Source organism: Sinohyriopsis cumingii, chromosome 17 (genome assembly GCF_028554795.1).
Source record: "Sinohyriopsis cumingii isolate HCF-2022 chromosome 17, ASM2855479v2, whole genome shotgun sequence".
NCBI lineage: Eukaryota > Metazoa > Mollusca > Bivalvia > Unionida > Unionidae > Sinohyriopsis > Sinohyriopsis cumingii.
Genome location: NC_142977.1, coordinates 116,478,209 through 116,504,880, shown reverse-complemented (window position 1 = coordinate 116,504,880; position 26,672 = coordinate 116,478,209). Strand labels below are relative to the sequence as shown.

Sequence of the window (26,672 nt, the reverse complement as noted above, 5' to 3'; positions counted from 1 at the left end):
TATTGAGGAAAGTATGTGGTTTCCGGAGAGACAGAGGCATTCGGTTCTTTGCTATAGTGTTATCGCGACCCCTTTCTTAAAGTGACCTACTAGTATATATTAACACGTAGTCACTGATACAGCCACCCTAAACGACCTCGTCCTGCGGTCTCAATATGAAAGAAAAGCACACAATTACGATTATTTCTTGCCTACTCATTGTGGTCCAGGCTGTCCAATTAGAGGACAAGTTTTTTAAGGGCCTGAACGCACTGCTGACACGAGGAAAGCGACAAGCACTGCCACCGGTTGATGTAGACGTAAGTATGGTACAAAAAATGCTTTATCACACGACTACTTTCTTAGTTTACGTTAATATTCCCATAGAATATACTTCGCATACATAACACATATAATAATACCTCCTGACGTCACAATAATGACCGACACATAAATGTATTTCAAAGACTTTTCACTGCACTATAAACATAATCTTTCATTTATGCTCATTTTAAACGAAGTTTATAAACTCGTCGAATAATTACAAAGCTCGCAAAATATAGAACATATTGAATACATCAAACAATTTTCATTTAAAATGAGCATTCACGTAAGATGGTTTATTTATTTATTTTGTTCATTCATACACTTTACAATATGCATATATTTACTATATATGAAATATTCATATAACTGAGAATTCAGGTGTACAAGCTCTGATAGTACGAAACTTGCTTTGATGCGTAAATATATACGCTAGGGTGTACCTTACCTCTATGCTAATTATTTGTACAATCACTTCTTCTGTCAACGACCAGGTTAATGAATCAGTCATTGTGGGACTTATGGTACTAATTCAGTACCATAGAAAACCTATGCAAACACCAGTGATATTAAAGATTCAATAACTTTAAATTTCTTACATTTCTATGTGGTCATGATCAAACTTATATTGGTCAGTGTATACACATGATGAAAGGTTCTGTGTAGAGAAAGCCGTATAAGTCACTGCAATTTATGGACTTTTATGTGTTTGTAAAATGTGTTTTAAATTCCGCACAAAAAGAACCAGTTGCTAATTTCAGTATTTTCAGTACTGAGGTTTGCAGACTCAAGTTTATATAAGGACTGAAATTCCGTCAATAAAACAACGACCGTTTTTGTCAGTTACTATTATAGTAAAAGTCATGTAGGTCACGTATTCATTCAACAGCGATTATTTTAGTACGGTGTCTCATTATTTAGAACTCGATGCTACATTCCGGTACATTTAAAAAGACATTATTCACTTTATTTCACTCAAACATCCATATTCCAGAAGTACATACGGCAAAATCAATGTTAAAAGTACGTGGACATTTTTGAACGAGATCAACATAAAGGTGCTGATTCAGTACATTCTGGATTGATGGTCGCGCGCTATGATGTCACAAGTTAAACATTGCATCTTGTTAAATTACTTTTATGATGTTATTCAGCCTGTGGTAGAATGGGCTAATTCTGTCTGATGGATTTTGTCACAATGAAAGCTACGCACGTTGATGAACAAATTCGTACTACCCTATATTGTGATGATTAGATTTGACGTGCGCTTTTCTTGACCCAGTTTAGTACCTGGTCAACATGGTAAAAGTCGATAATGATCGATAAATTTCGTATGGAAGTTTCTGGGTGACATTTAAGGTAAAGATGATTCAATAATCATTAAACAAAATTAGTATTTGATTTTAAAACAACAATTTATATTTAATTTAATATGAGTAAATGCTCATACATTATATTTTGTAATTCTAAGAGAGACTGGCCTTCCAAATCAGTAGAACATTCGATACAGATGACATTATTTTTAATACTGGTTCTTCGATCACTATTACTGTGTATGGCACGTAGTTCACTCAGGTTAGATTAGACGCATTATATTATCGATTTAAATTATAGCGTTTAAAATATTTCTGTCTAAATTGTGTCAGTTGTGTTACAATGGATACATAATTGTATACGGCAGAAAATGTAGGATTACAGTTGCAGGAAATAGATGTGAAAGAAATCTAGACTATAGAAGCTACTGAGTATTACTTACAGAATGAATGCATTTATGACCAAATATTTGCATCCTGTGGTTGGTTAGCTTGGGAGAACGGCATTTGTTGACATTCCTTTCGAAACAGTTGAGTTTAATTATTCTTATAGATAAACATGTAAACAATGCTTGTCATAGGGGTGGACTGCTAGTAATAGGTTTCCCCGCCCCCTCTCTATCCATTGATCGAGACCCTTAAGTTCACTTGCAACGAGCCCTTGAGGGGTAAATTGGCCACATTCTGACAAACGTAACTTTTTTTCCCCAATGCCACATGGGCAATCGATTCGTAAAATGGCTGTCAAAATGTTGATAGCAACAGATTTCTAAAAAAATCACAGAAGGCGAGGTAAGGAAACTTTCCGTGGTTGCAGCCAATCATTAAAGATAATACTGCACGCAAATTTCTTGGGCTTATTTGGACGATTCAGATTCACGTAAGTGACATGTTAACACGATGACATAAACAAAATTATACTGCACACACTATACTTAATTTGTAATAAAAATGTGATAAATATGGATAAGTGAGGATCTATTATATTTTATTTGTGAATTTTTGTCAGGCTTATCTGGAGAAGTATGGATATCTTGATATTATTCCTGCCGAGGCATCTCACAGCGAAGAGACCAGGAGTAACGCAATAAGGTAATATGTGGCAGAACGTCTAGTCGCCTTAAGAAACGAAAGAATTTAGTGTGCTAAGAGAACATTTTTATGCCACCTAACGAATGAAACAATTGCTACTGCTAATGAAAAACGATCGTTTAATAGAGGACATACCACAGTGTAAATATCAGAAACATACTGGAAAAAATGAATGGTTCTTAATGGGAAGTGGAGTATCAGGGGTAGGAGGTGAGTAGGGAGGGAAACGTGTGATTATAATATACACTTCATCTTTTCTTCAGAGATTGTTAATGGATAATGACCACTTAAGGGAATTAAGAATTACGCTTTATAGATCCAGGAAGTAAAAGGGAATCATAGCGACCCCCAACCCCCACCCCCCAACCCCTAACCACAACCCCAAACCCCTCACACTGTAACATACTTTTATCACACATTCTTTGCAGATTACCAGGCTGATGACATTTTAGGAACAAACGTATTTATATTGATTGCATAGTGGCCCTAATATTGAACCTTGAAAGTGTCATATTAGACACTCGAGGGCTCACAATGGCGAGTTCAGTCAACATTCTTATGACAACGTCACATAATTGCTGTAGAATACTCAAATGTATAACAAGGCTTGCAATTATGTTTCCAATAAATTATGAAATATTTGGCAGATAACGGGGATGGGGGGACATATAAAGGAAACAATGATCCCTATTGGCACGCGAATTTATACTTGACTTGCTCACTTGGAAAAGCACATATAATAATTACAAGGTTATTTCTACTTGTGTGTCGTATATTTGAAATCAAGTAACGTTGAAATTCAGCGATGAAGGATACAGTTATTTTATGAATTACATCGAAAACTGATCTGCCGAAAGACTGGAAAATGTAATCGTAAAACCTCACCTTAATTAATGCCTTTTAGTCGAACTTACAAATTTGTAAGATATTTGGACGCCATCTTCTCCCAATGACGTGTATCATGGAGAATTACATGTTTTACTATTTTGTTTGTTGACAAAATTGTAAATTGTATTTCAGAACGGTGATATTAGACCTATCTTTGAAGATGTGTTGGCGTTGACGGTGGGTCAATTGCCGCAAAATATCTATATCATCGTACAAAAATCAATTTATGCCATTAGAGCCACCCTTGATGTATATAAACCTTTATATAGAATACTGCTATTCTATCAATTAAATCCGTTGTAATGTCTGCACCAACACCTCGTATCTAGAAATTACATACAGGCCTTCCGGAATTTGTAAAATCCGTGCATTATAATTTTTTGCTTCAAGTTTGTTGTAAAGAAGCATAATTATGTTTTTTTATTACATAAGCGAGTTCCAAAGGTTCGCAAATCTTCCTGTTTCGGGACAGCTGGACAAGGCTACGCTGCAGAAAATGAGACAGAGGCGCTGTGGAATGCGTGACGTCATTCGTCCAAGCGAGAGAAATGCAGAACTCAGAGCAAGGGCTCAGAATGAACCATTGGCATTCAGCAATAGTAACTTTTATTTCTAATTTCTTTAGATTAATGTTTAATATACTCGAGAAATATTAGTAGCTCACGCTTGCCCGAGAATAATTTCCACTACCAAAAATCACGCATTTCCCGCTTATTACTTCAAATAATGTTTTCGTTCAAGTTTAATAACTGAAAGAAAACACCTGACGTTTCTTTATTTGTCCATCCTGCCCATCCTGAAAATGATTGCAAAACGACCATTTTCTTTACAGTTATGTTGCTATATTGTTATATTATCCCTCTTTCCCTTTATTTTCAATAGATTACTACGGTTGTATTAATTATATACATATATACAAAAAGTATCACAGGTGGCTTTTGGAGGGTGGGGTGGGAGTGGGAGCTCTTTAGGTTTTGGGCTTAAACTTGAGTTTCCCGAGATGCAAAAATGTTTACGTCACAGCAGGGTTGATCATCAGCAAAATAAAGAGAATAAAGAAAATAGGTGTAATGCAGTCTTTGAGTTTTAACCTGGATCGATTTATTTAGCTGCTCAATTTTCTTCCATTCAGTTTTATTTATTTAAAGGGTAATTTGACTGGGTGGGACATCATGCTACGTATCTGCGGCATGATGGCATTACTATAAACTGCCACACTGCAGACATCAAAGTGATATGACTGAAATTTGTTTTAAAGCTACCTTAAAAATCCAACACACACACACACACACACACACACTTATTTATTTATTTGCATGCAAATTTGGTCCGGTTAGACATTTTGTAGGTATTTTGGAAGACGTGAACAAATTTGTGCCTCACCTTTTTGCAGCTTACAAATGGGACCATAACGAAATTACTTACAAGTTCCTTGACTTTACAAGACAGCTTCCAGAGTCATCACAAAGGTATTATTATAATCATTACAGTATCACTCTAATTACGATGGCAATATCATTCTTATTACAATGGCAATATAATCCTTATAACAATGATGATATCATTCTTATTACAATGGCAATATAATCCTTATAACAATGATGATATCATCCTTAATGCAATGGCAGTATCATTCTCATGACAGTGGTAATATTATTCTTATTAAAATGGTAATATCACCATTATTGTAATGTCAGTATCATTCGTATTACGATGGTTTGTGTGTGTGTGTGTGTGTGTGTGTGTGTGTGTGTGTGTGTGTGTGGTAATATCGTTCTTATAATTATGACAGTATCACCCTTATTACAACGATAATATCATCTTTTTTTAATGGCAGTATCACTCTTAATACAATGATAATATCATTCTTATTACAATAGTAATATCATCCTCATTGTAATGGTAATATCATCCATATTACAATGGTAATAACATCTCATTGTAATGGTAAGATCATTCTTGTTACAATGGTAATATCATTCTTATTACAATAGTAATATCATCCTCATTGTAATTGCAAAATCATCCTTATTGTAATGGTAATATCCTTATTGAAATGGTAATGGTAATATCATCCTTATTGTAATGGAACTATCATTCTTATTACGATGGTAATATCATTCTTAATACGAAGGTAATATCATTTTAATACGATGGTAATATCATTCTTAATACGATGGTAATATCATTCTTATTACGATGGTAATATCATCCTTATTGTAATGGTAATATCATTCTTAATACGAAGGTAATATCATTCTTAACACGAAGGTAATATCATTCTTATTACGATGGTAATATCATCCTTATTGTAATGGTAATATCATTCTTAATACGAAGGTAATATCATCCTTATTGTGATGGTAATATCATCCTTATTGCAATGGTAATATCATTCTTATTACGATGGTAATATCATTTTAATACGAAGATAATATTATTCTTAATACGAAGGTAATATCATTCTTATTACGATGGTAATATCATCCTTATTGTAATGGTGATATCATTATTATTTTGACGGTAATATCATCCTTATTGTGATGGTAATATCATTCTTATTTTGATGGTAATATCATCCTTATTACAATAGTAATATCATCCTTATTGTAATGGCAATATTATTTGTATTACATTGGTAATATAATTCTTATTACACTGATAATATAATTCGTAGTACAATGGTAATATATTCATTATTGAATTGGTATTATCATTTGTATTACGATGGCAATATTCTTTTTACAATGGTAATATAATTAGTAGTATAATCGTAATATCATCATTATCGTAATGGCAATATCATTTGTATTACAATTGTATTATCATTTGTATTACATTGGTAATATCATTCTTATTACACTGATAATATAATTCCTAGTACAATGGTAAAATCATCATTCTTGTAATGGTAATATCATTCGTTTTACAATGGTAATATCTTCCGTATTGTAATGATAATATCATTTGTATTACAATGGTAATATCATTCTTATTACAATGGTATTACAATGGTATAATCATCATTATTATAATGGTAATATCATTTGTTTTACAATGGTAATATCGTTTTTGTTACAATGATAATGTCAGTATCATTCTTATTACGACGGTGTGTGTGTGTGTGTGTGTGTGTGTTTGTGGTAATATCGTTCTTATAATTATGACAGTATCACCCTTATTACAACGATAATATCATCTTTTTTTAATGGCAGTATCACTCTTAATACAATGATAATATCATTCTTATTACAATAGTAATATCATCCTCATTGTAATGGTAATATAGTCCATATTACAATGACAATATAATCCTTATTACAGTGATAATAACATCTCATTGTAATGGTAAGACCATTCTTATTACAATGGTGATATCATTATTATTACAATAGTAATATCATCCTCATTGTAATGGTAATATTGTCCATATTACAATGGTAATATAATCCTTATTACAATGATAATAACTTATCATTGTAATGGTAAGACCATTCTTATTAAAATGGTAATATCATTCTTATTACGATGGCAATTTGATCTTTATTACAATGGTAATATCATCCTTATTGTAATGGTAATATCATTCTTATTACAATGGTAATATCATTCTTAATACGATGGTAATATCATTCTTATTACAATGGTAATATCATCCTTATTGTAATGGTAATATCATTCTTATTTTGATGGCAGTATCATTCTTATTAGAATAGTAATATCAGTAGTAATATACTGCTAATATCGTTCGTATTACGATGGTAATATCATTCTTGTTACAATGGTAATATCATCCTTATTGTAATGGTAACATCATTCTTATTACGATGGTAATATCATTCTTATTACAATGGTAATATCATCCTTATTGTAATGGTAATATCATTCTTATTACGATGGTAATATCATTCTTGTTACAATGGTAATATAATTAGTAGTATAATCGTAATATCATCATTATCGTAATGGCAATATCATTTGTATTACAATTGTATTATCATTTGTATTACATTGGTAATATTCTTATTACACTGATAATATAATTCGTAGTACAATGGTAAAATCATCATTCTTGTAATGGTAATATCATTCGTTTTACAATGGTAATATCTTCCGTATTGTAATGAAAATATCATTTGTATTACAATGGTAATATCATTCTTATTACAATGGTATTACAATGGTATAATCATCATTATTGCAATGGTAATATCATTTGTTTTACAATGGTAATATCGTTTTTGTTACAATGGTAATATCATTCGTATTACGATGGTAATATCATCCTTAATGTAACGGTAATATCATTAGTATTACGATGGTAATATCATTCGTATTACGATGGTAATATCATCTTCATTGTAAAAGTAATATCATTCGTATTACATTGGCAACATCATCCTTTTTACCATGGTAACATTATTCTTTTTACAACGATAATATCATCCTTATTACAATTGCAGTATCATTCGTATTACAATGGTAATATCATTCGTATTACAATGGTAATATCATTCTTTTTATAATTGCAGTATCATTCGTATTACAATGGTAATATCATCCTTATTGTAATGGCAATATAATTCATATTACAAAGGTATTGTTATTTTATCACAATGCTCAAGACATTCTTATTACAATGGTCTTAACATTATTATTACAAAGGGAAATTTAATCCTTATTACAATGGTGACATAATCTTTGTGACAATGTATAATGGCAACATATCCCTTTTACGAAGGCAATATCATTTTATTGCGTTGGCAATATCATCCTTTTTGCATTGGTACTATCTTTCATATTACAGTCTCTTTTGTTTCATTAAAATTTCCAAGTTCCAGTTTGATATATATATCTAAATTTATATGTTATGTTGACGGCTTTGTATCCTAAATTTATGCATTCAATATAGCGCCATCCTCTTCCACCACAACGACCATTTAGGGAGGTGGGGGGCTGAATATTCTACAGGAAGTATGTTCTAATGAATTTTTTCTATCCGCATATATGTACATTCGGTTTCCAAGTTAACACTTAGGTGTTAAGTGCATCCAAAAATCAGTAATTCAAAAGACTTTGTCATGCGAGGGCTCGCTATATTTAGCAATAGGAAAGACTATTTGGTCGAGAACCATGATACCATATAGCGATTACTATATACAACATTGTCTCAGAAAGCTCGACCGTGGCATTGCTTTGATACAAGAAGGCACTATATTTATGTTCAGTCTAGGGGTCATCTCAATTTAGCACAATCATGTTGCCGTATCCTAGGAAACTGAAATTACTCTGACATAAATTCACAGAGATAGCTCTCACATGAGGTAGTGTCTTTTCTGCACCATGTTTTTAGGAAAATGCAAACACGGCGAATACTTAGAAGATTGGAGTGGCCATTGGACTGAGAACAAAATACTAATCACGTTTAACAAATAATATTAAATCTTTTCACCACGAACATGTGTCATGTGACTGTGCACATTTCATTAGTTTTGATTTATTTTCAGACGTGCTGTTCAAAATGCGCTGAGTAAATGGGCCGAAGTTACTCCACTTATCTTTAGGGAATCAACTGGTTCAAATCCCGACATTCTTATTGCCTACAGACGCAATGACCATAACGACGGAAGTTCTTTTGATGGAAGAGGTATTCCGAATTTTATATGATACTCTTATGTAAGGATACGACATCATCAGAATAGAAAAATAATATTAACAGTGCAGTCTATCGTTTATAAATGTGTTGTTCTCAACAAATCGTTTAGTGATAAGACAGCATTAAAGCAGCAACATACTACTGAATGCGTTTTATCAAGTAGAAATGTTTAGTACTCAAGAGCTCGTGTAGGGATACAATAACAACGCAATAAAAATCAAACACATGCAGCAAACTAACGCAGAGAAACAACAGAACAAACAATGCTGACTGTTAGGATTTTACAGGTAAACAATGCTTCATGGCTTACGTAGGTAAGATAACGTCTTTTTTTATTAATTTTATATATTTGATAATTCATTCAATGCACTTTCAGAAGTCGGGAAAAAATCATTTTCCCTATTTTAATAGCTGCTCAAAATAGTTTACCTTTTGGAATAATTCACACTTATGTTTTGAGCACAAAGAAACAGTGATTTTAGTTGGCAGATCATGTACAATTTCCACGAGTACGATATTTAAAGAAATGTCAGCCACTATACAGAAAAGCAGGATAGACGTATGCCAACATTCTCTCCAATGTGCATGTTTCGAGTGCAAACAGCGTCACCTTACATACGTCACTCTCTCAAAAGTATATTTTTTATAGATGATACTACGTCACAGCTTAAAATACTGACGTAGAAAATAACATAAACTGTTTGCTACGTCGGAGTGTATAGTACAAAAAATGTAATGTACAAGTTAAACTCATATAAAAATATCATATAGTCTGTAAAGTTTTCTATAGTATGCGAAATTTCAATATTTTGATATCATAACGTGTTGCATCTCAATTCATGTGATTCTGATTGGTTCAGATAAGCTCATGAAATTATTGTGCAGAATTCTCTGTACCGGTTGGTTGCGACTGTGGGAAAACCGTTTAAACCCGGCCTCTGGAATTTATTGTTTTCAAGGAATATTTGGGCAGCCATTTTTCGAATTTAGTCTGCAAAGGGAATTTGGGAAAAATGATCTCGTCTGTTTGTATATGACCAATTTACCCCCCCCCCCCCCGATTTTCTATGTCATGTATAACAATATTATCATGTGAAAAACAGAGTAAACTATAAAGACAAGAACAACAACAAGACGTAAAACTAAGGGTATTGCTCAATTGATAGCTGGAGCGTAGGATGGGGGTAGAAGGTTGACCATGTGACATCGAATCCACGCTACATACAAGAGTAGTTTAAATGTTAACTTACATAAGTAAATAAACTCACCTCTGTTCACAAAAGAATGTGGACATAAACCTGTCTCCCAACGGACAGAACTTTATCCAACCACAACATATGTATGCGGTAAATATGTGATGCGAATCCGATTGAAAGGAAATGTGCTTATTTATATCTTCTGTGCAGTCTTCTGAATCAAACACTGCAACTATTATGAGACAAATACAATGCAGTATATATGGCGAGTTCTGTATCCGGTAATCGTCCTTTCACATGAATACAGTAACAATGTTGTTGTTGTTGTTGTTGTTGTTGTGGGGTTTAACACCATTTTTCAGCACACGATAGGCTATATATGGCGGCCAGTATTAATGGTGGAGGAAGAACCCGGGAAAACCCCGGAAAGAACCACCGACCCACGAGAAGCTACTGGCATGCTTTCTCACATACCCACATTGGCTGAATCCGAGACTCGAACCGACGCAAACAGAGGTGAGATAGCAGTGATCCGTAACGGAGAACGCTTTAGACCACTCGGCCACTCCAGGCCCCCCAGTAACAATGTAATATCCAGTATTGAAAGTGACATTTTAGGTGAAAATGGATCGTGTAAGCCTTCTCCAGCCGGTACTGTGTACCAAGCCGAGCAATGTGATATCACACAGTGGGCATTCGGAGACGAAAAAATGATTTTGTTTTTGTCAAATGCCATATTTATTCGGATGGCTGTTGTTCTTAGATTTATAGTTTTTTTCTTTTAAATAATATAATTGAATTTTACTAGTACAACATTCTTTGTAACTATTTTTTTAACACAACAAATGAAAGATGCATCGTCCGTCAGAATGAACGAAATTATTTATTCTTATTTCGATCTAAATAACTTCGACTGAAAAATAAAAGCTACGTGATAAAAAGAATTTCAAATGGGTAACAATTTAATATTAAATTCATGAAACTCGTTGAATAATGTCCAGCTTTTGCCAGCAAAGCTCGCAAAAGCTGGACAATATTCAGTTCGTTTGATAAATTTAGCATTAAATGGTTACCCCTTTGAGATCCTCTGTCTATGATTTATTTCCATGTCTACGTCACAGTAAAATTGTTTAGTTAAATGAATCAAAATGAACCAAGACCAAACGAATGAGAAAAATGCAACCCCTTTTAATTACGAGATAAAAACATAAAATAATTAAGGAAGATAACTTGCTAGAAGCATATATATATATATATATATATATATATATATATATATATATATATATATATATATATATATATATATATATATATATATATATATAATCTAAAGAGTTAGAGATTGGTTTAAGAGAATGCTTTTCACTGACATTGAGTAACATTTGAATAAGATCCCCATTCGACACATACGTCAATTTGGTTTTGTGAAGTTCATTTAGATGGAACGTTCATATTTATGAGGGGATAGCCGGAGCCATGCATATAAATATTAACTACCAAACAAACCCTCTAAATATCTTGAATATAGACGAAATTGAAAGTGTCATCAAACTGTTTTAAATTTTAATATAGTTCGGACAGGGTTCAATTGGACATTTAATGGAATATAATATTGTATTATGCATAGATCAACTTATCAGTTGCTTAGATGCAGTTCGCAGTTTTCTGTCAATGAATTAGGAGCAAAATAGCTTGCACTCGTAGCAAGCCAAAATATGTGTGCCTAGGATCACGTAGCAGGCCAAAGGGTTTGTGACTACGTTCACGTAGCAAGCCAAAAGGTGTGTGCCTACGATTACGAAGCAGGCCAAAGGGTGTGTGACTACGATCACTTAGTAAGCCAAAAGGTGTGTGTGACTACGATTACATAGCAAGCCAAAAGGTTTGTGGCAACGATCAAGTAGCAGGCCAAAGGGTGTGTGACTACGATCATGTAACAAGCCAAAAGGTGTGTGACTAAAATTAAGTAGTAAGCAAAAGGTTGTGTGACTACGATTACATAGCAAGCCAAAAGGTTTGTGGCAACGATCACGTAACAAGCCAAAAGGTTTAAGACACCGATCAAGTAGGAGATCAAAAAGTGTGTGAATACGATCACGTGGCAGGTAGGTATCTGGATGCCAAGCACATAATGAATGCAGTCTAAAATTTAAATGCCCAAATATATACCAGTTTTCATTCATAAATGATCAGTTTATGACATTCACTTATTCATCAAAACATTGGTTAATTCTGAAATGAAGAAGTTACAAATTTTAGGACCACTAAAATGCATATCATTTAGTAGGCATTCTATAAATGAACGGTTTATGTAAGATATGCCAACAAATCAAGTTTGCAAATAAGTTTTAATGCGAGGGATAATCTATACAAAATAAGGCTAAAAATGGGTGAATGATTATAAACTAGGCACTAGTCATTATTACAATGAAAGATCACAAACTAGACCCAAGTCATTGTTATATTTAAAGATTACAAACTATATCCTAGTCATTGTTATAGTGAAAGATTACAAACTTGACTTAGTCATTGTTATAGACACTTACTACAAAGGAGACCCTAGTCATTGTTATAGTGAATGATTACAAACGAGACCCTAGTCATTGTTATAGTGAATGATTACAAACGAGACCATAGTCATTGTTATAGAGAATGATTACAAATTAGACCCTAGTCATTGTTATAGTGAATGATTACAAACGAGACCCTAGTCATTGTTATAGTGAATGATTACAAACGAGACCATAGTCATTGTTATAGAGAATGATTACAAATTAGACCCTAGTCATTGTTATAGTGAATGATTATAAACGAGACCCTTGTCATTAGTATAGTGCTAATGAAAGTTTGGAGAAAGTCCGATCTCATTTTTAGTATGTCCAAACTTATACAAATATAGAAATATCGCTTGAAACAGACACTGTTTTTAGTTTATCATAAATGCGTGAAAACGTTGTAACAGTTCTCAAAACGTTTATTGTCCCTGCACAACTGAGCTGATATAAATTATTCTACTCGCTAGAAATCTATATACGTCATTTAGTATATTTCATGTGAATGATTACCACTCGCTAGAAATCTATATACGTCATTTAGTATATTTCATGTGAATGATTACTACTCGCTAGAAATCTGTATACGTCATTTAGTATATTTCATGTGAATGATTACTACTCACTAGAAATCTCTATACGGTTTTTAGTATATTTCATGTGAATGATTACTACTCGCTAGAAATCTCTATACGGTTCTTAGTATATTTCATGTGAATGATTACTACTCGCTAGAAATCCTTATATGGTTTTTAGTATATTTCATGTGAATGATTACTACTCGCTAGAAATCTCTATACGGTTTTTAGCATATTTCACGTGAATAATTACTACTCACTAGAAATCTCTATACGGTTTTTAGTATATTTCATGTGAATGATTACTACTCGCTAGAAATCTATATACGTCATTTAGTATATTTCATGTGAATGATTACTACTCACTAGAAATCTCTATACGGTTTTTAGTATATTTCATGTGAATGATTACTACTCGCTAGAAATCTCTATACGGTTTTTAGTATATTTCATGTGAATGATTACTACTCGCTAGAAATCTTTATATGGTTTTTAGTGTATTTCATGTGAATGATTACTACTCGCTAGAAATCTCTATACGGGTTTTAGCATATTTCACGTGAATGATTACTACTCACTAGAAATCTCTATACGGTTTTTAGTATATTTCATGTGAATGATTACTACTCGCTAGAAATCTTTATACGGTTTTTAGTATATTTCATACACTTTGCTTTGCTATGAGCTGCAATGAAACAAAACGAGAGAAGGGAATGAAGGAATAGAAAGAAAGACAAAAGCAAAGTGGCATTGACAGAAAGGAATCAATAGTCTATGCTTACATTCATTGTTAATTTCTTTAAAATGTATTTTCTTAGAAGAAACTTCTTGCATATTGTAACTTTGATCTAGATATTTATTAATTTCAAATCAGAAAGGACTATTTCAATCGTCAAATACATTTTTCAGGCGGAACATTGGCACACGCTTTTTTCCCGGGTACAGCTTCGATTTCTGGGGACACCCATTTTGATGAAGACGAGATCTGGACAGAAAACACGGAAAAAGGAACTAATCTTGAAATTGTTTCCGCACATGAGTTTGGCCACGCTCTTGGACTTGGCCATTCGAACGCAATCGGAGCGCTTATGAAACCCTTCTATGGCGGATATGACCCGAACTATAAACTGGGCACGGACGATGTTTACCGCATTCAGCAATTATATGGTAAAATGAAATATGCTGACTATAACATAATAATTGTGAGTAATTTTAATGCTTATACAGGTACGGCGCCAGATTTTATCAAATATGATAGTATTATTGACCTACTTCAATAATTTAATTATACAGGAGACGAGACATGTATGATATGGCTAATCAAGACGTAAGGGAGATAAATCACTATCGAGTATAACTTCTACAACTATGCCAGACGGCTGGGTTGAGGATCGTCAATGGTAGATGTGGATATATATATATATATATATATATATATATATATATATATATGCCCATTGTATTTCCTCTTGACTACATTGGTAAATTAGAGCAACAAGTTTGAAATGTCTCTGGGTGTAACGAAATAGATAAATATATACGGAACAAAGAAGATCTGTCTTTTCTCCAAAATTGCAAAGACATATTTTCTCAAAATATGGAAAAAGATTTTAACTTATTTCAACAATAACAAACTCAACGAATGTGTCTAAACAATTACTGATATTTACCATGATGCAGAAAGCGCAATGAAGACAATCGCTAGAAAGCAACACCTGGATGTGACATCTCTAAGAAAACTTGCCGAACGTCAGCCTTGTTTTGACAGAGATTGCATTACCACCAAAAGCAAATCCTTAAGATATCATAGATGGTTAAGAGTAAAAGGCACAAGTGAATCACGTGAAGATTATAAATTCTGTCGATATATGTATAAATCTTACAAGAAGCAATCAAAAACAATATAAATTGAAATATACAAGTCTTTTATCTGCAGTATACTCTAAAAATACATAACTTTTATGGCGCCTTTTAACGAATCCATGTGTCGGTACTCAAAGCTGTATCACGTATGCAGCTTGGTATGAATAATTTTCCGAATTATTTAATTTGTCTGTTGACTTGATATAAGAAAATGGAAAGGTTCAACTTATTCAACTTTAGATAGAACAATCACTGAAGAGGAGGTTAGCCTAGCATTGAGTAAACTGAATCATGAAAAAGCATGAAGAATAGATGTTTTATCCAGCGATTTCTTTACGGGAATTGCACCAATAGCAATAATATTATTTAATAAACTGTTAGATGTTGGATATTATCCAGAATAATGGTCAACGGCTGTCATCATACGAATTTTGAAGAATAGGGTTGCAAATGAATACTCCAATTACAGAGATATTTGTCTACTACCTGTATTAAGCAAAGTGTTTACATCGATCTTAAACAAGAGTGTAAATGAATGGCTGGAAGAAAACGAATTAATGGGCGAAGATAGGTGTTTGCTCTACCAAAAGCTAGTTACTGAAAATATTAGTGGAAAAATTTTAAGAATCATTAGGGCAGTTTATAATGATATAAAAGCATGTTTTAAGTCCAATAATATTACTACCAGTGTTTTTGATTGTTGTTCGGACGTACGTCAAGGTTGTATTTTATCGCCTTTAATCTTTTATATACTTTTGAAAGATTTGAAACCCTTTTTAGCTGAAGGAAACAGGGGAGTGTCGGTAGAACCGTTAGACATATTTTACTGTTGTATGTTGGCGATTAAAGTTTCGTTGCTGCCACTGCTCACCAATTGCAAATTTTGTCCAACAGGCTGCATACACACTGCTTATATACTGAAATTAAATGTGAATATGGAATAAACCCAAGAGTGACTGTATTTCGCAGATTGGTACTATGGCCATACAGAGGTAAAGATTGAATCATATTATAAGTATCTAGGATGCATATTTTCATTAAAAAAATCTCTTGATATATGTGCCAGAGATCTCTGTCCTTGCAGGTGCTGAAGGCTATGCATATATTGAAGCAGAGTCTGTCAAATTTGGCAAATTACCCGTAACTGGATTACTTCGTCTGTTTGACTCAAAGACTGCTCTCATTCTTAATTATGGGGCTGCGGTTTGAGGGTTTTACGATACCAATGATATAGGAAAAGTTCGATCGACATTTTGTTAATATATTCTTGGTACATGTAAGTCTACTCTAAATGCATTCATATACAATGAATTAGAAAGAATTTGTATGCAGAGTAGAAAAATACAAACGTATTGTGAAATATTGGCTAAGAATTCTAAATATGCCAGAAGATAGATATCCTAAACAATGCTACATTTTAAAGTTAAGATGGGGGAAAATTGTGATTGCAGAGAAAGCAATGTGAATAGTATATATTTACATTTGCACTTATCAACTCATGGCATAAATGATGAAAATACAGTTATTAGATTGTTTGATCAGAGATGTGAAGACGAAAGCTGCAGGATGAGATTAAATCAATGGAAAGACTGCGTTAATATAGGTCATTGGGAGTAGAATTCACTTGTCAAAGATATCAAGAATTGTAATGAGATATCAGTATTTTGTTACATAATCACTATGATTAGATTGGAGAACATGCCAGTCAGAGGTAATGCAGGAAGATATGAAAATAATTGTTATGAAGAAAGATTGTGAATTCCATGTTATTACTGTTTGCCTACTTATGTAGAATTACGAAGAAATATTTACCTACCTTTGTAAATAAAAATCAAGCTTGAGAAATTTGAGGATAATTATGCAAAATAATTCCTAACTGTATTTAATATAGAAGTCTCAAAGATTTCAGATTTATCATCGACTTCCGCTACATAAGATCAATATCACAAAACTGGCTCCATGCTGGCATGACGGTACTCTTTAAATTAGTTTGTGTAATTACTGTATATATATATATATATATATATATATATATATATATATATATATATATATATATATATATATATATATATATATATATATATATGTATATATATGTATATATATATATATAATCACAATTCGAAAAATGCAAAAATGATCACTTTCATGTATAACACTTCCAATATATACACGACGTTACGCACTGAAACATCTTTTGTACCGCATGATGTATGATCCTGAGCCAGTGCCTTGTATTACAAATAAATATTATTATTATTATTATTATTATTATTATTATTATTATTACTACTACAGGAGGACCAAATAGAAGACTTAATCCTCAACCTACGCAGGCGCCAAAACCAACAATAATCCCGTCGACCAATAACAAATTTTGTGATCTAAAATTTGACGGGATATCAAATGGCAAGTGTCTAATTTAGACCTATATTTTCCATCGTATCTATTTTACTTCCTGTATTGAAAACCTTTGACTACTAAGCCATATTTTAATTTGTTATCTCTTTCTCCTTTTCATAAATGAATTGTATTTTTTTAAATCATTAGTCCTCTTATAAAGCCGACTGCTTTTTTGTTCTTGTGTTCTAAAGTCCCCCCCCCCCCCATTGCCTTTAAAAGAAATACAAACAACAACAACTTTTGGATCGATAAATATCGCACAAATACACAATGATTTCAACTATAACTCCAATCTATGTGCGTATATTGGGCTGCCACGCTCAATTTCAACGTTTTTTTTTAACCTTGACGTGTCTAGCATTCAAAACATTGCTTGTTCGAATGTACCATTTTATCATTAATTTACATTTTAGTTCGTCGGATCATCCACAATGTCTCTATCCTGAAATCTGGATGAAATGTTAATTCTGCAACGAAATATATGAAAAGCTCGAACCATTTTAAATACACACGTAAATGCAATATTTTTCTGATTTAACTTTTTGTCTTCTAATTACAGCCCATGACGGCAGTACATATATCTTCAGAAAAAAAGAGATTTACAAATTATCTAGTCGTGGTTACGGGATTGAACCAGGGTTTCCGCAGCCGATAAAGAATGTGTACAAGCAGGCGCCAAATGGAGTAGGGGCCGTATTGTACAGTTCTTACACCAGACATACATACATATTCAAAGGTAGGAAAGAAATTCTTTTACTGTTTTTGATCACCCACCATTTTGTCTTCATTCTTCTGTTATATTTTGCTTTCACTATTCTTTATTTTTAAATTCTTACCTTTTTGCCTTTCCTACGCGTGGTGTGATGGCTTGGAACAAGCCTGAGCAAGCTGTGTTGCAAAAAAATGGTTGTGTGACGTCTGTAATACGCATGAGATGCTAGATCGGTTGGAAGGTATTTCCAAACCCAGTGAAATATAATGCTGGCTATATAGAGGTTATCTATATTTCTTACAAAGACACACCAATGTAGCTTTTCTAGGCTGGTATGATGGTAGGATTCGAACCCGTACACTTTCAGTCGCCAGTCAGGTACACTAGCCATTGAGCCACAGCGACCCCGTAAGTGTAAACATTGTACTTTCATCATTGATGATACCAAATGTCCGCACTTCGCGATTGAAATATATATTTATTATATTCTATAATTATATTTATTATATTTAACGGCAAATCTCGTCGTTACGTAATGATCTTTTTTTTTCTATGTTGTGCCATTGTCATTAATGATTGAATGATACATTGATTAAAAATATTCCAGAATTGCATAATACTTTTAGAACATCTACTTGTTTTTATAGAAATTTAGTTCGTTTTTTAGCTCGTTTTTATAGAAATTTAGCTTGTTTTTATAGAAATTTAGCTTGTTTTTATAGAAATTTAGCTCGTTTTTATAGAAATTTAGCTCGTTCATATAATGCTTCAGACTGTGTATTTAATGGCTATTTTGATGCACTATAGGTTTACTGTTTAACATTATAGCGGTCTTAATATACGTATACTGTTTAACATTGTAGCGGTTTTAATACGGGTATACTGTTTAACATAGCCCAGAGCGAAACATCTTGGAACAATAGATTTGAGTTAGTGTGATCTAACTGATAAGAACTTGGATTCTTTATTTTTACTTAGTTCTATATTCAACACACGAAATATGTGGATTGGACAAGCTTGCAATCTGGTCTTGTAACAGGCAATGCACCCATATTTAGAATGTTACGCAGTTTCGGTTTGCATTCAGCACTCATCTATCCTTCATTTCGTCATCGTCTTTAAGCATAACTTTAAATATGACCAGATTCGCTAATTAAACAATTTCATAACTGCATTTTATGAATAATTTAAAACATTTAATGATTTCTTTCTTCGAGTGTGGCGGGTATACGGTACATTATGAGTATATTAAGATCTGGAATAGCAACATGTCATGTAAGTCACCGATAAATTGCATGATTCACACGGAAAACTAATTGTAAAAATTAATCCCTGAAGCTTATTGTTTGTTGTCTGAGGGGTGGGTGGTATTTCTTAACGACCCTTTCTAATTAATTACATATGTGTATAATGAAGGGTCTTCAGTCGTGACATAATGTAAGACTGTTCATCTTCATGGAGAGAGAGAGAGAGAGAGAGAAATACATAAAGTAGTTCGAAAAGTCCAAATGTAACATCACCACTGTTGCGATAAATGTTGTTTCGCTACTGCAGTGATACAATTCTCTCCCACTGCCACAATTTGAATATCTCACTGTGCAACACATACTAAATTAAGTGACATATACTCAACATTGTGTTCAATATTATTATTAACAGGCAATCGGTTTTGGCGATTTACCGGATACACAAAGGATTCTGGATATCCTAAGATGCTTGAGGGGTTCTACGTTGATATCCAGGCTGCCCTGGAATGGAGAGATGGACAAATCTATGTATTTAAGGTACATGGAACCTAAATGAAGTCTTGTTCAGTGCAGGTTTCCTTAATCTTCGATAAAGATTGTCCGCATGTGAATGAAAATCACTGAAGTAACACGTTGTGGCATATTTATTATTCATTAACTTCGATTGAAGAGTAAATATTGGGAGGTAATTCATTCATTTTGATTAAAAGGCAATTGTTGGAATATTATTCCCAAAAGTGAATATCAGAATGAGTCATTTTATGAATACAATTCTGTTCGATTATTTCTAACATTTTTCATTAGGAACTTTTTTCACAAAACGCCAAGAAAGAAACAGACTTGAATATTGTAGATGCACGCTTGATCTGCTTTGTACCTAACATGAACATCTGGCAACATTTACATTTTCTTTGCTGTATGCAACGTCTGTTATAACTCGGGCGCATTATTCTTCATTATTATTATTATTATTATTATTATTATTATTATTATTAACATAGAAAGATCAGTACAGCGTCTGGCGTGAAGATTTCACTAGGCCACCAAATGGTTATCCACGACCCATCGCATCCTTCTGGGGAAATCTAATACCAAATCTTGAGGCTGCCATACGATGGAGGGACGGCATCACATATTTCTTCAGAGGAAAGAAGTGAGTTGTTCAAATCAATTGTTCCGAGTCTATGCTCTTAAAATATAAATGAGAAAAGAGTGAAAAGCAGCCAGCTTCGTAAAATTCAGCCACTAATTTATATCCGTGGAATAAAACGTGAAAATAAAAAAAGAACTTACGATATTGCAAATTAAATCCCAAAATGATCCTAGAACCATCGACACAAGTCGTAATAATTTACAGTTCTGAATAAACTTAAGTGGAAATCCAAATTAAATCCAACTCTGAAGTGTTGCTGTGTCTGTGATGACCTGTATAATGCTGATGTGCCAACAGTGTTTTTGTTGAAACACAGTAATATAATTACAGGTTTGAATTCACTATAAATCCCAATTGAAGCGAATGCCTCTCGCGAAGAATATTATTTTTGCATGATCACTCTGTATTTCCAGAGAAAATTCACTTGAATTGAATAATTTAAAGAAATAAGTTCCAGCACAAATGAACACAGAACACAAATATAATACATATTGATTCTGCTAGATCTTAAGCACAGATGAATATTTTTCCAGTAAAAAGATTTGACCTCGGGTCACAATTAGCATTTTTTAAACTAACTTTTATTAAATAACCTTATATGACGTTTTTAATGTTTACAAAAAATGATTTCTATAATTAGCAGTCTGTTACTAAAAGTACACTATATAACCTGGACAATGTCAGGTACACCAGGTAAATTGTAGGGGAATCCCAATAACCTTGACGCAGACCCAAATAAAAAATATTAATTTCTATTAATGATGATGATAATAAATATATACACGTAGAGAATATTGTAACTATGTATTAATTGCTTGAGGACTAAAATCTTTAAAAGAAAATGAAAAAAGATCATTAATTCAGGTCAAGTTGAAAATAAACTAGATTTTGGAAAAGGTTATGTCCAACATACAGTGTTACATTATAATAACATGATGAAATAAAAAACCTAAAAACAACTAACAAACAAGGCAAATTAAATATACATGACACAGTTCAGTTCAATTCATTGTATTTTACATAACATCCATACCAGACAGACAGTGTACAGTGTACCAAAGAAGAACATAGTAACAGGTTATAGGTATATTGAGTACAACTGCCTGCCTGTAAAGGGCAGTCTGGTTTTGCAAATTATAAAAGACTAGTACACAGATGTAGCCACTATGTTTGCAAAACTTACATTATGGTCCATTATAAAAATCGTACAGTTATTTCATACTATGAACGGTTATCTGATTAATTATCAAAACCTTTTCGGTATCAGATAAAAAGTATTTTTCTTAGATGTTGGTTTACAGAACATGACAATAAGAAGTTTTCTTTCGTCATCAATCGTGTTTAGACAGGACTGACAAAAAACGTTGACTTGGTTCAAGTTTGTTACAACACTGACACATGACAAAAAACGTTGACTTGGTTCAAGTTTGTTACAACACTGACACATGACAAAAAACGTTGACTTGGTTCAAGTTTGTTACAACACTGACACATGACAAAAAACGTTGACTTGGTTCAAGTTTGTTACAACACTGACACATGACAAAAAACGTTGACTTGGTTCAAGTTTGTTACAACACTGACACATGACAAAAAACGTTGACTTGGTTCAAGTTTGTTACAACAATGACACATTCTTTCTTACACTCAGGTTGCACTACACAATATATTAGATAAAATATTAATATCTCCGTTTAATGCGCTGACACCTGCCATGGACGATATAATGTTTTACACAGTTATCTAACTCAGGTTGATATCACAGTCAATACTCAAATGGAATGCGGTCAAGTTTGAACCTAAAATATCTGGATGTTGACTTAATCGGAAAGACAGAATATAAATTACGATGAACGCAAAAGAAATTAATCTATAGTAAATTCATTACCTTACAATAATGAACATATAGTACATTGTCTCTTCCAACAAGGGAAAGAACAACAAATATATCGAGTGAAGATAATTAGAAATTAAAGCAATTTTTTATTAAATAATATCTATCATTATGTAAACTTATCTTAAAACGAGAACTTTCTGGAAACTTAACAATTCTTAAACGTCTGATACAGTTGGCTTGATATAGAAGTGTCTGGGCTCGTAGTTGCTTTCTCTTTTATTCCTCTGAAATAGCTACATTGAAAGAGATAAGGAAATTCATCATCGACGCAGATTTTAATGCAACATTTGCACAGTCAGTCACGTGTAGGTCAATTTTCTCATTTTCCAGTCTATGTATATTTTCATTACATTTTTCAAATTCTATTATCTTTGTAATATATCTTTTTATAAGTCTTTCAAAAACCAAAGTTATGATTTTATTCCCGTTTAATTTGTTTTATATGTATCGGCTTTTGTCGAGTTAGTAATGACTGATTCTCATGTCTATCTAAACAGAACAGGAAGGTCTTTCCTTAAAGATTGCATCTAGCTAGGATTTTTGGAGAATACTTTGATTAACCCAAATTAATTGAAATCCAGTTTCCGATCAGAAATTAAGAATATTCTCTATCCATTTACTTCTACCTATACCATTATTATAATCAGGCAATTACCTCAGATAAATGATATAAAAGAATTGTTTGTTTACCATTGATGACATTGATCCTGTAGCCAACCATTCTATTTAATTTGGAAATGCAGAGGAGTGTACCAAGCACACCATGAAGCATATACGTGGCGGTGAATTGTTCAACGTGCATTACGTATTTTAGAATATCTATATGATCCCATTCTATCACATATAAGTTTTCAAAGCCCCGGATCTAAGCTGCATATCTAATAACTTTAACTATTGTCATATCAAAAAGTTTAATCTTGCAGTCTGCAGGTAAATTAAGATTTATTATTCTTTTCTTAAGAATGCAAACAGCTTTCTTGGCTTGTCTAGTTAGATTATTAATTCCTAGTCAATATTTACTCTTCTTCGTTAGGATCGGTTGTAATATTTTTTAGTTTTAATATCTGACCATTTCATGTTCCAAATCGTCCAATTCACATTCGTTTTTTTTTGTGGTTTATTTCTGTATTTACCCAAACTAATAACTTTTGTTTGTTTGCATTACTGATAAACTATTAATTTTGTAGTAACTAAATAATGCACGAAGATTAACGTGCATATCTTTTGAATTATTTGAAAATACAGGGTATCGACTGCATATTCTACAACAAATAGTTGTAATTATCTTACTATATCTGCATTCAGTAAATCAACTATAGGGCCATTGCAATTCCAACTCAGAAAGTGATTTTCGGTGTCATTTAGATAAAGGGCAATTAATAATGGAGAATGATTTTCGCATGGTCTAAGTCCTTGATAGGAAGGAAAGGGACCTGATTTATTTCCATTGTGGAATACACAAGACTTTACAGCCATACATATGTTCATTATCACCTTGAGTATTTTCTCCGTTGGTTGACCCTCAATACCTCGTTGAAAGCCTGAGAAGTGCAAAATAACGATTTATGTGATTTATGTGATTTATGCGATTTATGTGATTTATGCGATTTATGCGATTTATGTGATTTATGCGATTTATGTCTTCAATTTAAAAGTTTCATTAAGGATTTTAAGACAAAAATGTTAAGCAAGTTAAAATTTTACCATGTGAACAATGTGTGTGTGTGTTTATGTGCGTCTGTGTGCGTCACAAAAAAGTACCTTGATTTTTTCCCATACGTCATTTTTAGGATATAGATTTAAAATCATGTTATCAATCTTTCATTCTTTATTAAACTGCATATTCCACTGAAATCCATACGTTGGTCTCATAAAAATGAAATTATTTTCTATTATTATACTTTATTTTTTAAAAAATAAAATATATTTTTGAAACTTAATGTAATTCTTATTGAGTAAGCATGTAAATTTCATCCTACCCCTCACCTTCATTCAAAGTTTTGTCTTGCTGTCGCATAATTTCATGTAACTCTTTTGTGGCATACAGTTTTCGTTTTCGTTTCATTGCAGCTACATAAAATTTAACGACAGTCGCAGACAAATGGAGGCAGGCTATCCCAAACCCAAAGCAGCGCCCTGGCTTGGTTGTGATAGACCAATACCTAAATAAAAGTGAGATAACTCTGCAATTATTCCGTAGCAGGCTGTTACAACGTAGAATCATTTACCTGACTTCATTGCCTAAATTGATGCAGTAATATGAAGGTTATTTTAAAATTAGTGAGAAAATGGTGTTACGTAAGGTAACATATATTTACTGCAAATTTTGTCACTGGTCATCATTATAACTTCAGTTTGTAAATACAAAAATGATTCGCCAGTGAATTATGCGCGATTACGTCTGTCAAAGTCCAGTCGAAAACGTCATGGAATATGGCCAAGTATTGTGTACACACAACGTCTACACTGATGTTAAAACTATATTCCAAGACGCAGAACATCGCACGTTTGGCAAATTACTATTTCCACAGTGTCCACACCTGTGTTAAAACTATATTCCAAGATATCAGAACACCGCACTTTGGGCACATGTTATTTCCACAGTGTCCACACAGTGTTAAAACTATATTCCAAGACTCAGAACATCGCACTTTAGGCAAATTTTATTTCCACAATGTCCACACAGTGTTAAAACTATATTCCAAGACTCAGAACATAGCACTTTGGGCAAATTTTATTTCCACAGTGTCCACACAGTGTTAAAACTATATTCCAAGACATCAAAACACCGCACTTTGGGCACATGTTATTTCCACAGTGTCCACACAGTGTTAAAACGATATTCCAAGACGCAGAACATCGCACTTTGGGCAAGTTGTTTTCCACACAGTGTCAACACCAGTGTTAAAACTATATTCCAAGACATCAGAGCATCGCAATTTAGGCAAGTTGTTTTCCACACAGTGTCTACACCAGTGTTAAAACTATATTCCAAGACTCAGAACATCGCACTTTGGGCAAATTTTATTTCCACACAGTGTCAACACCAGTGTTAAAACTATATTCCAAGACATCAGAACATCGCAATTTGGGCAAATTGTATTCCCACAGTGTCAACACCAGTGTTAAAACTATATTCCAAGACTCAGAACATCGCACTTTGGGCAAATTTTATTTCCACACAGTGTCAACACCAGTGTTAAAACTAGAATCCAAGACATCAGAACATCGCAATTTGGGCAAATTTTATTTCCACACAGTGTCTACACCAGTGGCAAAACTATATTGTAAGACATCAGAACACGCCCACTATATTAGTTTATTTATGAGCTAAACTCATCAGTTTTGTATTCATTTGCTAAGTTTGAAAACAATGAACAAACTATTTTAGTTCTCTACTGCGTATATGAGATTTGCAAATTAATGTTCCACATGGCGCATATTATGAATAGAAAATACATATTTGCATAGTTATTATGTTGATCTGTTGATTCATGTCTTAAACAAAGGAACCAGTGTTTTCTGTACTCACTATTAATCGCAGGAAGGTTCGATATGTATCACATTATATCTGTATATAGACGTAATTTTTAACATAAATACTGTGTACAAATGTTTCATATTATCACTGTATACACATGTATTCTCCATCTAGTAATTTTCACCAGAAAAATTTCTTTTTTTAAATGGATGATATGATACTGAGGAAAACACATGGTCATAAAACTATGACTTGTACAAAAAGGTTACGGTAAATTTAGGAATTTCATAGTGATAAAAAGTTGTATAATAAATGTGTTTCGTTGGTATGAA

The 26,672-nt window shown here is 32.9% G+C and overlaps 1 protein-coding gene across 1 annotated transcript; it reads left to right on the top strand.

The window, feature by feature from the left end:
• LOC149779720 (neutrophil collagenase-like) lies at window positions 1–26,672 on the top strand. Its single transcript, XM_089940577.1, has 11 exons — window positions 1–299; window positions 2,626–2,708; window positions 4,029–4,195; window positions 4,990–5,065; window positions 9,104–9,243; window positions 14,491–14,748; window positions 17,746–17,856; window positions 18,410–18,586; window positions 20,222–20,346; window positions 20,811–20,962; window positions 24,930–26,672. Exons 1-11 carry the CDS (start codon window positions 156–158, stop codon window positions 25,027–25,029), a joined length of 1,533 nt encoding a protein of 510 aa, XP_089796703.1. The 5' UTR covers window positions 1–155; the 3' UTR covers window positions 25,030–26,672.

What these genes read in the sequence shown, in the direction of transcription:
- LOC149779720 (XM_089940577.1), top strand. Translation starts at nt 156, where the DNA reads ATGAAAGAAAAGCACACAATTACGATTATTTCTTGCCTACTCATTGTG. An exon ending in GACAAATCTATGTATTTAAG is followed by an intron (nt 20,347 to 20,810) that starts GTACATGGAACC and finishes TTATTAACATAG; the next exon opens with AAAGATCAGTACAGCGTCTG. An exon ending in TATTTCTTCAGAGGAAAGAA is followed by an intron (nt 20,963 to 24,929) that starts GTGAGTTGTTCA and finishes GTTTCATTGCAG; the next exon opens with CTACATAAAATTTAACGACA.